General features: G+C 42.8%; 1 protein-coding gene across 2 annotated transcripts in view; it reads left to right on the top strand.

Annotated features, from left to right (window-relative positions):
- The first annotated feature begins 48 nt into the window (after window positions 1-48).
- The window catches only part of FKBP8 (FKBP prolyl isomerase 8), a 30,271-nt gene continuing 14,564 nt past the window's right edge, over window positions 49-15,755 (top strand). Inside the window, exons 1-2 of one of the 2 annotated variants that reach the window (XM_032212821.1) lie at window positions 49-188; window positions 14,779-15,077. In XM_032212821.1, coding sequence (XP_032068712.1) covers window positions 14,807-15,077 — 271 coding nt within the window. In that variant the 5' untranslated portion in view covers window positions 49-188; window positions 14,779-14,806. Of the gene's footprint in view, window positions 189-650; window positions 788-14,778; window positions 15,078-15,755 lie in introns of those variants that run through there. The other variant, XM_032212905.1, reaches the window with a different exon arrangement.

The following is a 15,755-nucleotide window of genomic DNA, read 5'->3' as shown; positions in this document are numbered from 1 at the left end:
GCCCTTCCTCTCTTTTCATTGGGCGAAACGTTGCCAGCGGGGACCCGCCCCCCCCCCAAACACCCACACAGCTGCCTGAATTCTTGAACGGAGAGAGATTGAAAGGCCGGAGGGGCCCTTTAAAGAGTGGCAGCGGGAGAAGCGTGCCTCTGGGAATGGGCAGAGTGCATTTCTGCGTAGACAGCAAGGTAGGCACAACTTGGTCTCGGGGTTTTTCTTCCTCCCGATCTCCCCACCCCCGTCCATCGAGCATGAGCTTGTTACGCATGTGCAGAGCAATAAATCCTGTGCAATAAATTACAGACGCCCATGATTTGGGAATATACAGGACGCAGAATGCATTTCTCGTGAAGCCAGGCAGAAAAGAGGGGAGCTCGGCCTGTGCAGGGCTTCTTGAAGGCTCGTGGGGAGGGGGGGTGCAGCAGGTGGCATGCAAGCACGCTATAGTTTCGCTGCAGAGGGCAAGGCAAGCCGCAAGGGTGTTTTTTTTCCCCAGGAATTCAGCAAAGGGTCTTTTTCTCTTACCAGATAGCAGGACAGGACGCGTAGACTTAGAAATATGCACAGGGGCATGCTTTGTATGCAGTAAACATGGCTGCTTTTGTTGCAGGTTTCTGGGCATGTACAGAAAGTAGGCTTGCTTCTCAGGCAGCAAGATGGCTGTGTCTCTCCTGCAGATCCTTGCAATTGTGTTCCACCAGCAGTTGGAGCTGCAGCGGGCCTGACTGTGTTTACTCAAACCAAGGCTTGTTTTCCAAATAATAAAAAAGTATCTGTTGAAGATCTGGTAGGTGTGCGTGTAAGGATGTCCAGTAGATTTTTTTTCTATCAGGAATCTTCTATCAAATCTTGCAACAGGAGTCGTGCATTAGATATAGTCGGCTGTGGTTTGGTGAACCAATAAAGGAGAATGTTTGAAATAAGGGTCCTTTCTTGCATATGTTTCATTACCCAAAGTAGATAACATCAGGTTGGCAGGATCTGATCTGGGTTAGTAACCCGGGGCCAGAGAGCTTTTGTCTTCCCAGCTTTTGGACTCCTCCTGGAGCCTAATTGCTAGCTAGAGAGAAGTTCCCTGAAGGTGGGCTTCATCTCTGAAAGCTCAGGAAACAAAACCTCTGGATCCAGATCGGATCCTGCAACATTATCCTTGCTGGCCTTAGTTTGTGATCCTCAGGTTTGGATAACAGGACGCTAAGCCATATGTACAATCAAACTGCATTGTGACAGATGTGTCACGCACACAGATGTGTAAATCCAGCTACCCCGTCATTATTTATTACCTTCAACAAACCCTCCTCTCACTATCTCCTTTAAAAAGAGCCTTCTTACTGATGATGCCTAGTTCTGGAATGTTCTCCCTAAACACATTTGCTTGGTGACTAATTCATTGCCTTTCCAGTGAGAAGACTGTTTGTTTTCTTGAGTTTTTCAATTGCAATGTTTATTTCACTGGTTATATTATGCCACTATTAAAAATCCTAGTTTTAAGGAAGATTGGGTGGGGGTGGGGGGGTTGGTGTCTATATGTGCTTTCATTTCAACTTTTATTATTTTTGCAATCCTTTCCTAGGAATATCACTGAAGTATATCCTAAAAATATTGAAGTTATAAACATGCTTACAATAAATAAATATAGTGAAATTCAGAGTCCCCCTTTTCTATTACGGCAGTAATCATTTACAGTTTTGTGACATTTCTCTTCCCACATGAGAGTAAAGTTACTATTTGACAGTATTTGACCATTTCCAAATGCTTGTTTTGGGCCAATAAATTCATGTATGTATTTTTAAATTTACACAGTGAGAATAGGCATAGAGTTGGACAGTTGGACAATAACTGTTAAGAGTTAATGCTTAACTTTGTGCTGACTAATCCTGAGTGTGTATCTGGAAGACTGGCTAGGTGCTAAAATATTAATTTTCAAAAGCAGAACAAGTTAATCTTGTCAAGTATAATTCCCTAAAGGCATGAAAACAATCTCCCCTCTCTCCAAGTAGTTATCCTTGAAAGTAAGATATCTCTGGGAAGACTCCATTGTGAGTCATTGGTAGCAATTTAAAATAAAGATTGGGTTGCTGGAGATATTTAGAGTCTAATGTGGAATTATGTGATTTATTATTTTTTTCCCCACTGTATATGAGATTTTCCCCATTGTTTTGAAAGTTAATTATTAAAGGCATCTTTGGTTTAGGATATAATTTCTTTCATCCAGAAAAGACTGGTTTCTCTACCTTCTCTTTTCTTTTTCTAACATGGAGTCCTTCTGCCTTCCCTATTTGTCCAGATTTGGCTAGAATTCATGATGATGCCTTCACAGCAACCCTGTAAGGTAGGAGGATAGGACCATTCTATCAGATCCAGCAGGAGAGGTATGTTAGGGATATTGCCTAGTAAGGAATATCATTTGATGAAGCCCAAGAAGAAACCATGTTCTGCTGTGGCACCCCTCCTTTAGAACATCATTCACCCAGAACTTAGATTGGTTCCTATCCTTTTGGGCTTTAAGAAGGGCCTGAAAACATGGCTGTGCCATGACGCTTGAGGTCTGGTGATAGTAGTCAGACATGATGCTCTATTATATTAAATGGATCCATTGCCTTTTATTTGCCTGCTAACTCTGCTTATGTTTTGTGTTTAATAATAGTTTTAATAGTTATATGATGTTTTTATTTATATTTGTATTGTACTCTCTCGTTTTTAATCACTGTGAGCTTCTCAGAGCCACATTTCACTATTAATAACAATATTGTTGGAAGGGACCTTGGAGGTCTTCTAGTCCAATCCCCTGCTCAAGCAGGAAACCTTATACCATTGCATACAAGTGACTGTCCAGTCTCTTCTTAAAAGCCTCCAATAATGGAGTACCCACAACTCCCGAAGGCAAGCTGTTCCATTGGTTAATTGTTCTGTCAGGAAATTTCTCCTTAGTTCTAAGTTAGATTAGTTTCCACCCATTGCTTCTTATCCTGCCTTCAGGTGGTTTGGAGAATAGCTTGTCCCCCTCTTCTTTGAGGCAACCCCTGAGATTTTGGAACACAGCTATCATGTCACCCTTAGTCCTTCTTTTCATTAGTCATACCCAAATCCTGCAACTATTTCTCCGTATGTTTTAGCCTCCATGTGAGATGGGTGGCTATATAAATTTAATAAATAAGTTATACATTCCTACAGTTCATGTAGTTTTCAGAAGACCTAAAGCTGCATCTGTGGCGGCTTCAGCCCTTTGGACCGAACTCCCCGCAGAGATTCGGACCCTCACCTCTCTCCAGGCCTTCCGAAAAGCCGTTAAAACCTGGCTATGTCGGCAGGCCTGGGGTCGATGAGTTCCCTTCCCCTCTCAAATTGTGTGGCTGTTGGTTGTTTTAAATGCCCTGTATTTTTTTGTTGTAGTTTTTGTGTTTCCCTTCCCCTCTTGGGTTTGTGTGCCGCCCTGAGTCCCGCTGGGAATAGGGCGGCATATAAATAAAATGAACCTCGAACCTTGAACCTAAAAAGTAAATAAATCCATCCCTGCCCTTCGTTGTCCTTTCCCCTTTGCATTTCATAAAACTCTTAAAATTGTAAGTTGAGTGGCTCTGACTGATTTTAAAATAGTCCAGTGTTTCTTCTGCCCGGGGAACGTAATCATAGTGGCTTTTGAAATGATGACGATAGACACCCTTGCAAATAAAACAAAAGTGCATTTAGGTCAGAAATGAAAAAAGAATATATTACACATCCCAGCTGAGTAATACAAAAATCAAAGATGGAAACAAAACATTGAAGCTTAAAAGTAGCAAATGCTTTAGCAAATCCCCCTCCCCCACTTCTTCTCATGCTTTGGTCTGACCAAGGTAGGATTCTGATAAAATAATGAACTTTCCACTAAAATTTCCTACTTTTTTTCTCTGCCCGTTCCTGTCCCTTTAATAGGCGTAGGTGGCAGAAGGAATGGGAGGCTGTGACTTTCAGCCTTTGAGTAACAGCTGGGAAGGCCAATAGCATTGATTTCCTGTGGGCACTGGAGGCACTCTGGGGAACTGAAGGGGTGGGGCCTAAATTGGATAATTCCTGAGCCCAGGTGAGTGTATTGAAAGGGGGGGCAGAGAGAGAGGGGCGAGAGAGAAATGCTATAAGAACATAATTAATGCAGAGCTTGGGTGGAGGTTGCAAATGGCATTAGCAGCTGCTTAGATTTTGCGAGCTGTGAAAAACTGGTCCTGTTTTCCTCCCCCCCCACTTTCAGTTTTAAACTTTCAGATCATTTCAGGGTGGTGAGAGGGGTAAGGTTGATTTTCTTAAGTTGAAACCATCTTTAACCATCTTTCTATGCATTTTGGAGACAGGCAGAGAAGGGGGAAAAGACCTTCGAGGCTGGCAGTAGACATGCATAATTTTAACTTTTCCCTCCTTTGGGTTATCAGGTTAAAATCCGAGCAAGAAAAGTGTGTGGGTTGTTATTTATGGCCAGTCCCTGTTGTTTCCCCTCTGCTTCCTTCCCCCCTCTCCAGAAGCTTTTTTTTTTTTTTAATCGTACTGATGTTCCTTCCTTTCTCTTTTCTTTGGCGTGAGAGCCTGGCCTTTTCTCCCTCCATACATTGATTGTTAAGACAAACAAACGCCAGTATTGTGGTGTGGCTGCTTGGGGTGGATAAATTAATTGGTGTAGCTGTAGCTGCAAAGCTCAGTTTCCCCATGTTTGAAGAGGATTTGAAGAGATTCTTAGTTGTTTTGCCCCCCTCCCCACCCCCCAAAAATCAGCCAGATAAGCACCTTTTCTAACTTCCAAATTTGTATTCAAAGGCATCCTCTGTTATGAGCCGCAGCTCCCTTCTTCAGACGTAGGTCATGAAAGCCAGTATTTTTAATACAAGGTGCGAGTTGGACAAAATGGTGTTGGAAGAAATGTCCTTCTGGGTTCGGCTCCAAGTGGGGAAAAAGGAGACATGGAGGCTGCTTGGAAAGATGGTTTTAATGGTGGACAGGATCACGTGGCTTGAACTCCTGAACAGAAAAGGGGGATCACATGCTTCCAGATTTTGGTTGAAGAAGAAAAGAGACCCGAGATGCTGAAAGTTCCTGGTTTTATGCTCTCTCTGGTTTTGAACTTGTATTCTGATTGGTTGTCAGACTCCCATGGGGCCATGCAGAGGCAACTCTTTAGGCTGCCTTGAGCCCATGTTTGGTTGAGCCTTGCTTCTTCCCAGGTGTCCTGTGGTGAGATGTGTAAAGGGCTAATACACTCATGCCTTAATCCCATCATCCTGGAGTTGAAGAGGGGGTATCTTTGTTATGTAGAATAGACTGGCCCAGGCTTTTTTTAAAATGCCCCATTGACAAAGGTGGGGGCTGTTAAGAGTGAGCCTGTTTCCTGCCTAAAAACATGTTTCTCCATTTCTGATCCAGGGAAATATAATATTCTGCCCTTTCAATATTTCCCAGGATATTTCATTTTTCTAGGAGAGGGGTGGGTTTTTAACTTCCTGTAATGGTATTACACTTCTAGCTTTTGTCCCATCCTCTAACATGGCTGTCCTACAGTGTACAACAAGAAACGCGGGGGTGTTTGAGGCTGCAGCAGTTTTAATACTTGTAGCCTTCGACTTGCAACCACAATCGAGTCCAAAATTTCTGTTGCTAAGCAAGATGGATGTTAAGTGAGTTTTGCCTTATTTTGCGGCTTTTCTTGCCACCGTTGTTGAGGGAACCACTGTAGTTGTTAAGTTAGTAACACAGTTGTTAAGTGAATCAGCCATCCCCATTAACTTTGCTCGTCCGAAGGTCGTAAAAGGTGATCCCATGGGCCCTGGACACTACAATCGTCATAAATACGAGCCAGGTGTTGGCATCTGAATTTTATTCAAGCGACCATGTGGAGGCCGCAATGGCTGTAAGAGTGAAAAACGGTCATAAGTCACTTTTTTCAGTACTGCTGTAACTTTGAGCAGTCACTAAACAAGTGGTTGTAAGTCGAGAACTACCTAATACTATTGGTATTAACAGATTTTGATTTCCATGAGACTTTTCAATGCTGAATTTGCAGCCCTTCAGATTATTTTGCTGCTGTGTGGCCTCTGGCATGACCCCACTTCCCGTGGGGATTTAATGTTAGCTAGCGCACCCTAGTTTATAGATTTGTGCAACTTTTTACTTAAGACTCGAAGAGGCTTGGATTCGTGAGGATTTACTTCACAGTCAATCGGCATCTGGATTTAGCTCTTAACCCATTGTGCGCTTTGTGTAATACATAAGTATGCATATAGAATTAAAAAAATAATTGTTGTTGTTAGAAATGGTGTCCGATCCATCGCGACCCCATGGACAACGTTCCTCCAGGCCTTCCTATCCTCTGCCATCCTTTGGAGTCTATTTAAGCTCAGGCCGACTGCTTCAGTGACTCCATCCAGCCACCGACCCTATGGAACGAACTCCCCGTGGACATTCCTACCCTCACCACCCTCCAGACCTCCCGCATAGCCCTTAAAACCTGGCTGTCCCGACAGGCCTGGGGCTAAAGACCTCAACCCCACCCGAATTGTATGAATGTTGTGCTTTTAACCTCTTATGTGTTTAACCTGGTTTGTCCTCCCTTCCCCCTGAACTGTGAGCCACCCTGAGTCCCCCCAGGGAAAAGGGCTGCATACAAATAAAATACCTATACCTATACCACCTCATTCTCTTCTTCTTTTGCCCTCAATCTTTCCCAGCATTAGGCTCTTCTCCAGTGAGTCCTTCCTTCTCATTCGGTGGCCAAAGTATTTGAGTTTCCTCTTTAGGATCTGGCCTCCTAAAGAGCAATCAGGGTTGATCTCTAGGACTGACCGGTTGGATTGCCTTGCAATCCAAGGGACTCACAGGAGCCTTCTCCAGCACCAGAGTTCAAAGGCCTCCATTCTTTGGTGCTCAGCCTTTCTTATGGTGCAACCTTTACAGCCATCCATTGCAACTGGGAAAACCATAGCCTTGACTACACACACTTTTGTTGTCAGGGTGATGTCTCTGCTTTTTAGTATTTTTTAAAAACATTTTTTTAGTTTTTGCCCTAGCTTTCCTCCCCAGGAGCAAGCGCCTTTTAATTTCTTGGCTGCAGTCCCCATCTGTGATGATCTTGGAGCCCAGGAAAACAAAATATGTCACTACCTCCATCTCTGTCCCATCTATTTGCCAGGAATTGAGAGGGCCGGATGCCATGATCTTAGTTAAAGCTGAAGCTGAAAAAAAAAATAGGATCATATTAAATAACAAGGAAAAATGTAACTGAGCCAATGAGAGTATACAAAGTGCTAATTCGTACAATACAAGGCGAGTTAGTGAAATTGGTCTCTTTGTTTAAAAATTTACAACTACAGTCCCAGAAGTGCAGAGACCGCAAATTGTAGTTCTTAATGTGAAACGTCTATGGAAATTCTCAATTATCCAGGTCATGGTTGTCCCATGGGTGCTTTTCCAAAAGGCAACTGGACTTTCTTGTTGTTGTTTTTCTCTTTGAAAACATTTTGCTTTTCATCCAAGAAGCTTCTTCAGTTCTAACTCAAGGTGAAAGAAGGGGAGAATTATTATATAGATGGGGTGTGTGTGTGATCATATTAGTTTTTTATAATAGTTCCGTGTTGATTAACTTTACATGCGGTAGATTTCATAGTCAAGGATCTGTTGGGATAAGCCAAGCTGTTATCCAAAACAATTTGTCTGCATTTTATCTGCCATCCTTCATAACCCTTGACCACAATGAGGAACTAAGTTCCAACACATATGAAGGCCAGCAAGATAGGGAGAAGGAACATATTGGTTAGATGAGACCATTTTGCGAGTTTCTCCATGGCAGAAAGTTGGGTTTAACTGAAGGTTTTTCTTGATTGTAGTTCAGTGGCGATGCCTTCCATGCAGTTTTTTTTTTTAATGTGATAGTTTCCACTGCTTTTGTTGGCGCCCCAAAGAGTCCTTAAAATCAGGTGACATTCTTCTGCCTTTCAAAACCATTTCGTAAGTTGCTAGTCCACATGATACTGCAGTTATGTCATGTGCTGGATTAAAATCTTTCTCCTTTCCCGGAAAATGATGCTCATCACAAATGAAAGGCAACTTACCATCTTACTTGTTTTTTTTCTCTCTCCTTTGCCTAGAAAAAAATGCAGGACCTGTCTGGCAGGTTTTAATCTGTTCTTGAGCAATTAGCTCTGTTGTTTCTCATATTAATTATTCCTCACAACTTGCTGGTCGGGGATGAGCCAGTAATAATTGCATAAATAAAGCCAACCATTAGATGTTAAAATAGGCTTCCATAAAACCAATAAGTCTGCAATGTTTGTCCATTTGTCCTTATTGTGTGTTTTGGGGTTTAAACAGGGTGGTTTTATAGAGCTGTAATTGGTGCCAAGGCGTCCCTTGTCTTTTTCTCTGTCGCCAGTCACCTGTTATTTGGAATTTAGAAACCTTGATTGTCAAAACCAAAGTATTTTGTGGCTATTGATACATCTCTCCTAAGCCACATAGTTATTGCACTATGACTGAGTCTTGCAGCAGGGAGTTCCATAAGCTTAATGACACGTTGTGGAAGCACTTCCTGTTGTTTGCAACCTGAATCCTGTTGACACTGGAGTTTTCATGGCCGAGGAGATGGAGGAATAGCTTGGAGGATTTCTCACTGGGGTGAGCTGGAAGAAATCTCTGTATTTGTGTCTGAATGTAGATTTCAAAGGAATAGATACGTGTCTCAGGGTGGAGTTGTTGAGCTAGTGATAAGTCTCATCCCTGGGAATTTATTTAGTAGCCATGTAACCTGCCTTTTATACAGGAGCTCAAGGCAGCATACGTTGTATGCTCCCTCCTACTTTTACCCACAACGACCCTGTGAAGTAGGTTCGGGTGAGTTAATAAATGGGCCAGAGTTTCAGTGGCTGGGAGGGGTGGATTTCAGTGTAGTTCTCCCCAATACATCCCAATGCAGTGTCGGGCAATATATGGAATATTAAATTATGTTAAATTAATATGACAAACTGAAACACGCCTTCATGGGAATCTCGGTTTGTGGTGCTGGAAACTCTGCTTTGTGTTGGCTAGAAATATAAGTTCCACTTTCTTCTCAAAACTTGCTTTCTCTTAGCCTAGCCTACCCTACCCTGCAGTGCCATTTTGAATTAATACTTAAAATGAGGACAAGGTGCACTCCCTTTCCTCCAGACTCAGGGCACAAAGGACAAAGATCTCATAAATGTAAAAACTACAGATATTTTTCAACTTGTTAAACCAGTTGTTGGCAAAGATTCTGCTCCATCTATATAGATCTGTTTCCCCAGAGATAGGATTGTTGACTAGTGGTGATTTTCAAATCCTCACATATTTGAAGCTAAGTTGCAAGGATTTTGGTGACCATATTCCCTACTGGTGAGAAGTTAAATGAGGACCTCAGCCTTTTAAAATTCATTTTAGACCATCTTCTTAAAGTTAATTTCAGACTATATAGTTGGAAGAACAGCATGCTAAGAAGATGGACGGTGAACGTCATGATTTGATGTGTTTTAAAATGGCTTTATCGAATATCTTGATTCCAGAAGAAAAACCGGAAAAATGGATATGGTTTTTCAAACTTAGAGTTACTGTATATAACTGCAACAAAGATGGCCTCTTCATCTTGTTTTTATCTCCTAGCATCAATGCTCGTGGTCTGAAATGTGAGGGGAAAATCTTGTATTTCATGAATCTGAAACTTGAAATGTTTCAGACGGAGTAACGATTCCCTATTGCAGTGATGGCAAACCTTTTCGCCACCCAGTGCCCAATCAGGAACGTGTGTGCATGTGCATACAAATGTGTGCGCCAGAAACCCGAAGACCGACTGCTGGCGCACGCATGCCTGTTTTTTGGTGCCATTTTTCAGGCCAACAACGCCCCAGAAAACGGCCTAGAAAATGGTCTGTTTGGGGGGGGGGGGGCATTTTCAGGCCATTTTCCAGCGCTCCAGTGCCCACAAAGTCCAGCTGGCGACAGCGCCCACGCTCACAGAGAGGGCTCTGCGTGCCAGCTCTGGCACACGTGCCTGCCACAGGTTCTCAGTCACGGCTCTATTGGGTTTAGAGAACATCCTGGAGTTGTATAGGTAGTCCTTGACTTATGAACATTTGACTTTAGAGTGGATCTATCACAATGATACTTATGACCCAGACTCAAGAGTTCCAACGGATGGAAGCGGGGTCTCCCCCTCACAGTCACGTGACTGAATTTTGGGTGCTCGGCCACCGGGCCACATTTACAGCTGCTTGGAGTGCCCTGTGGGTATACGGCTGCGTTTTACAAAGGTTTTGCTGAAAACCAGAAGTTACTTCTGATTTTCAGCAAAACTGCACCTATAGCAAACCATTGGTTCCCCTTAACGACCGCAGTGCTTGCTTAACAACTACCACAAAACAAAGTTTGTAGAATTGGGTACCGTAGGTCCCATTTTACGAAGATCGTGCTTTTGACAGGCAAGGCTCCATGATTATAAATTGAAGACTACGACTATACTGAAGACATCTGTAAAACACACACACACACACACATCTGGGTTGGGGAAGTTGTTTTTCCAGTGCCCCAAGTTAGGAAATTTCTCCCAAAAATATTTCTCTGGTGGAAAATCATTTCCCTTGAAGGAATTCTCAGTTTTACAAAATTGGTGCTACAGCACAGCAGCTGGAATGGATGTTATTCTCTTCTAGGCAACTGAGACTAACTTTTTTCAGATCTTCCCTAAAAACGTGAGATTCCTAACCTGCTCAGTGTTTCAATCTGAAATGAGCATGTTGGTATTTCAGCACCTTTGTTTACTTGCCCAAATGAAGTTTGAGTTCCTTTACATTTAATATTTATATATGTAAATAGCAATAGCATTTCAGTCTTGGACTTATATACCACTTTACAGTGCTTTACAGCCCTCTTTAAGCGGTTTACAGAGTCAGCATATTGCCCCTCAACAATTTGGGTCCTCATTTTATCGACCATGGAAGGATGGAAGGCTGAGCCAACCTTGATTTATAAGTAAAGCATTAATTCTGTACAGGTTTAACAAGCAAGCTTTTCTGAATTCATCTTATGTTTTTGGATAGATATTCCTAGGACCATATTATAAGCCGGCATTTCAGTTCACCTGACTTTGCTTATTGACTGGGTTTTTCAAACTTTAAGATGGGTAGACCAACTCCCAGAATTCATGCCGGCTGGGGAATTCTGGGAGTTGAAGTCCACATACCTTATAAATGTTGCCAAGATTGGGGAAAAAAACAACACTGAAATAGGCCCATTGCAATGATATAAAACTGTATATAAAATTCATATAAAATAATGTAAAATTCACACAGTTGGGTACATGTGTACACATATGAAACACTGAAATATAAGCCAAGTAAACATAACTTTGTCAAATCTCTGTTCGGGTCATGGAATCTTTTGCGGTTTTCTGGGCTTTTGTCATTTATTCTGTCTTATTTGGTATTTAGAATGGATGAAATATGTGCAAAATACTTTGGTCGAAAACACCCCATACAAACTAACTGGTAACAGATTTGGAGTTCAGAGGAGTTGCTGAGGTCACTGTAATTTCAACTCCCTCGGGATAAACGTAGGATGTTTATTTTTCCCTAGAGTGATGCGGGAGAAAGCAAGAGAAAATATATTGCATTAGTACCGCCTCTGCTGCGGCAGTATACAGTGTTGTTTCTGTTGTTAGCAATTTCGATATCTCTAACTATTTGAAGTTTGAAACCAAGATTCGATTTTAATCATTTATTTGGATGCACCAGCAATTATCAAATTGGTTCAGATTTTAAGGAATGTTTGCTCAATCTCTACTACATTTTTACATAGGTTTTAAAGCTGTGAGTTGCCTGTCTCCTTTTCTTTCCTCTCCTCTCTTCTCCTTTCTTTCCCTTCTTTCCCTTCCTTTCTCCCCCTTCCTTTCTTTTCCTTCCATCCTTTTCTTCTTTCCTTCCTTCTTTCTTTCTTTCTTCTTTCCTCCCTCTCCACTTCACTCAGAGCCGAGGTGGCGCAGTGGTTAAGAGTGCAGTACTGCAGCCACTTCAGCTGACTGCTAACTGCAGTTCGGCAGTTCAAATCTCACCGGCTCAGGGTTGACTCAGCCTTCCATCCTTCCAAGGTGGGTAAAATGTGGACCCAGACTGTGGGGGCAATATGCTGACTCTGTAAACCGCTTAAAGAGGGCTGAAAGCCCTATGAAGCGGTATATAAGTCTAACTGCTATTGCTATTGCTACTTCCTCTCTTCTTCCCTCCCATCTATACTTTGATAGCTATAAAGCAGTAAAAAGGATATTAAAACCAGAAGCAAGATCATGCTATAGAAGCACATGGGCGATTACTGTAAGCATTACCTCCCATTGGCCTCTCTTTTGTGACAGCTTTCAGATTGCAAACATTTGTGTTCTTATCGTTATTTTATATAGGACCACACTTTACTCATGTACGCAGAAATACAGTAATATATTATGCTGTTGCTGTGTTCTTCGTTCACACCATAGAGTGTTCAGTTTGTTACCTCACATCCATGGGCCAAATAGCACATCGGAAAGATACTTGTAATGGAATTTGGGTCATGGCAAGGATGGGTAGCTTGCCAAAGGAGTTCCTTAGCTTGTGGAACTCCAGATCACAAGATGTGCCAATTCATACGATTTGTAATAGTTACCTGTTCTGACCCCTATCGTCCCACACAACACACACTCAGAGCCAAAGATAAGTTACGGCATTTAATTAACAGACAGACAGGTCCTTGGCAGCAAACCAGCACAGACAAGCTTGGGCAGCAATCCAGCACAGATAAGCCCTGGCAGCAATCCAGCCTGCCAAGCTCACCATAATGTTCTCCAACATTAGTTCCTGTGTTGACTTCTGCAAGAGGGGCGTATGCACAAGCAGTCCTTTTATAGTCTGGAGAGGAGCCTAATGACCATCAGCTGAGTGCAATTACCTCCTGTAACTGCACAACTGTTCCTGACGCCTATTAGCTCTTCGGTGCCGGGCATCCAGGAATAACTCACTGCTGGCGTCCGGCTCACTCTCCCTTGTCTCCTCCCCAATGGTCCAAGGCTCAGGTGCCTCCTGGTGGCCAACCAGCCTCTCTGCGCCCTGCTCGGAATCGGAACCCTGTCCAGGGTCCTTCAGAGCCAACTCATAGGGCCCTTTGCTGTCGGAGTCTGGTGGCAGCTCCAACAGCTCCTGCTGGGCCACAACAGTTACCTTGAGGTAAAATGGGTGGCCTATAAGTGTAATTAATTAATTAATAAGGATGAGTGAATTTCACAACAGGAGCTAAATGCATTGTTAGCAATCAACATAATGGCTGCATGACTCTGTATCATTCTGTCTGCTGGAGAACAACTCCATGCGAAGGTGGATTTCCCTTATCTCTGGGGCCAGGCGAGTTTTTGGGTAGCTGATCACATTTTATGAAATTCCTCTGTATCTGAGGGTTGTCAGATACACACAGACACACACAGTTTTTGGTTGCAGAGCAAATGTTGCCTTTTCTTCCCATATCTTTAACTAGTTTAATTGGTTTCCTGAGTGATTTTCACCCTTTTGAATTAATGTTTTAATTAATAGCATTAGTATTTTTAAATCTTCTCATCGAATTTTCATTGTTCATTAAATGAACACATTTTTTTGTTAGTTGTGTGCTTGGATGCTTCTTTTTGGGGGGTGGGGGGGAGGGAGAAGGAAGAAAAAATATTTTATATAAAATATTCGTAGCTCAGGATCGAACTGTGGGGTTTTGGTGCTCTCTGAGCTTGGGGGTTTTCTTGCAGATATTTCATTACCAAACTAGGTACACCATCAGCACACTGATGATGTCACCTGGTTTGGTAATGAAACGGTTTGCAAGAAAACAAGCTTAGAAAGCACCAAGGACCCCAGAAGGCTGTGGAATTATCCACGTCTGTTAAGAATGGGAGGTGGATTTCCTGGAACTGGAGCAAAGAATCAAAAAACTCAGCCAAGTGTCCTCAATAGAATAGGGATGGGATAGGATAGAATAGAATAGAAGAATAGGAAGGGACCTTGGAGGTCTTCTAGTCCAACCCCCTGCTTAGGCAGGAAACCCTACACCACTACAGACAAATGGTTATCCAACATCTTCTTTAAAAATTCCAGTGTTGGAGCATTCACAACTTCCAGTTGTTCCATTGCTTAATTTTTCTGTCAGGAAATTTCTCCTCAGTTCTAAATTGCTTCTCTCCTTGATTAGTTTCCACCCATTGCTTCTTGTTCTACCCTCAGGTGCCCTGGAGAATAGTTTGACTCCCTCTTCTTTGTGGCAAATATCTCCCTGAGATATTGGAAGACTGCTATCATGTTTCCCCTAGTCCTTCTTTTCATTAAACTAGACATACCCAGTTCCTGCAACCGTTCTTCATATGTTTTAGGCTCCAGTCCCCTAATCATCTTTGTTGCTCTTCTCTGCACTCTTTCTAGAGTTTCCACATCTTTTCTACATCATGGTGACCAAAACTGAATGCAGTATTCCAAGTGTGGCCTTACCAAGGCATTATAAAGTGGTATTAACACTTCACATGATCTTGATTCTATCCCTCTGTTTATGCAGCCTAGAACTGTGTTGGCTTTTTTGGCAGCTGCTGTACACGGCTGGCTCCTATTTAAATGGTTGTCCACTAGGACTCCCAAGATCCCTCTCACAGTTACTGTTATTGAGCAAGGTATCACCTGCACTGTACCTGTGCATTTTGTTTTTCTTGCCTAAATGTCGAGCCTTACTCTTGACCTCTTTCTCTGTCCCACCTTCTTGCAGCTCAGCTGATCAGAAGCGCAGCGGCGCCATGGCTTCTGGAGGGGAAGACCTGGACGACTGGGCGGGCACCAGTCTAGTCGACTTGACCTCATCTGAACTGGCATCCACCCAGGGTTCCATGATTGACAACGGGGAAGATTTTGAAGTCCTGGATAGTACAGACGACGGGGATTTAAGTGGTCTCCCACCACTGGAGGATGTCCCAACCAGCTCTGCCAAAAAAGACAACCAAGAAGCGAAAGTGGAACATCCATCTAAGGAAGAGTCGGAGGCGAGCCAGGAATGGCTTGATGTTTTAGGTGGTACCATAGCTTTTGTCCCCTTCTCTGCTGCTTTTCTAGTCCCCCATGTTCCCTGGGTCCTTATCTAGGTGCTGGGGAAGAACTCTCACTGCATTTATGACCCGTCTTTATTCACACGCGCTGCCCCACATCATCTGGCGTGTACAGGTAGTCCGTAGACGTATGACCATAATGGAGCCTGCACATCACAGTCGTAAGTCATGAAAATTGTAAATTGGCTCACCCATGTTAAACCAACACCGCAGTCGTTAAGCCAGCCAATGCTTCACTGCGGGCTGTTTTTGCTGAAAATCAAAAGTAAATGCCGTTTTTCAGCAAAGCCCTTGTAAAATGCGATGACGTGACGAGGGGATGCTGCAAACAGCCATATATATATCTCATATCATATATATGTATGTATGTATGTATGTATATATTTAAAGTCACAACCCCTGGTATGCCCAAATATGGGAGGAAGGTCACACTTCCATTCTCTGTCCTTCGGCTCATCACAAGAGACCATCCAGACAGAAACCCAATATTTTTTACTGTTGCCTTTTTTGTTACATTTGTTATATTTATGCTGATAAATAAATAAAGGGAGACTAGTATAGATCTATTTCAAGCTATTTAGCTCTCATCAGCTAGCCATACCCAAGTTTGGGAATCGAACCTGTGCTCCATTGCCTTCCCAGG

Source organism: Thamnophis elegans, chromosome 1 (assembly GCF_009769535.1).
Source record: "Thamnophis elegans isolate rThaEle1 chromosome 1, rThaEle1.pri, whole genome shotgun sequence".
NCBI classification, from domain to species: Eukaryota; Metazoa; Chordata; class Lepidosauria; order Squamata; family Colubridae; genus Thamnophis; species Thamnophis elegans.
The sequence above is the reverse complement of the archived record's forward strand: the minus strand, read 5'-3'. Positions and strand labels throughout refer to the sequence as shown.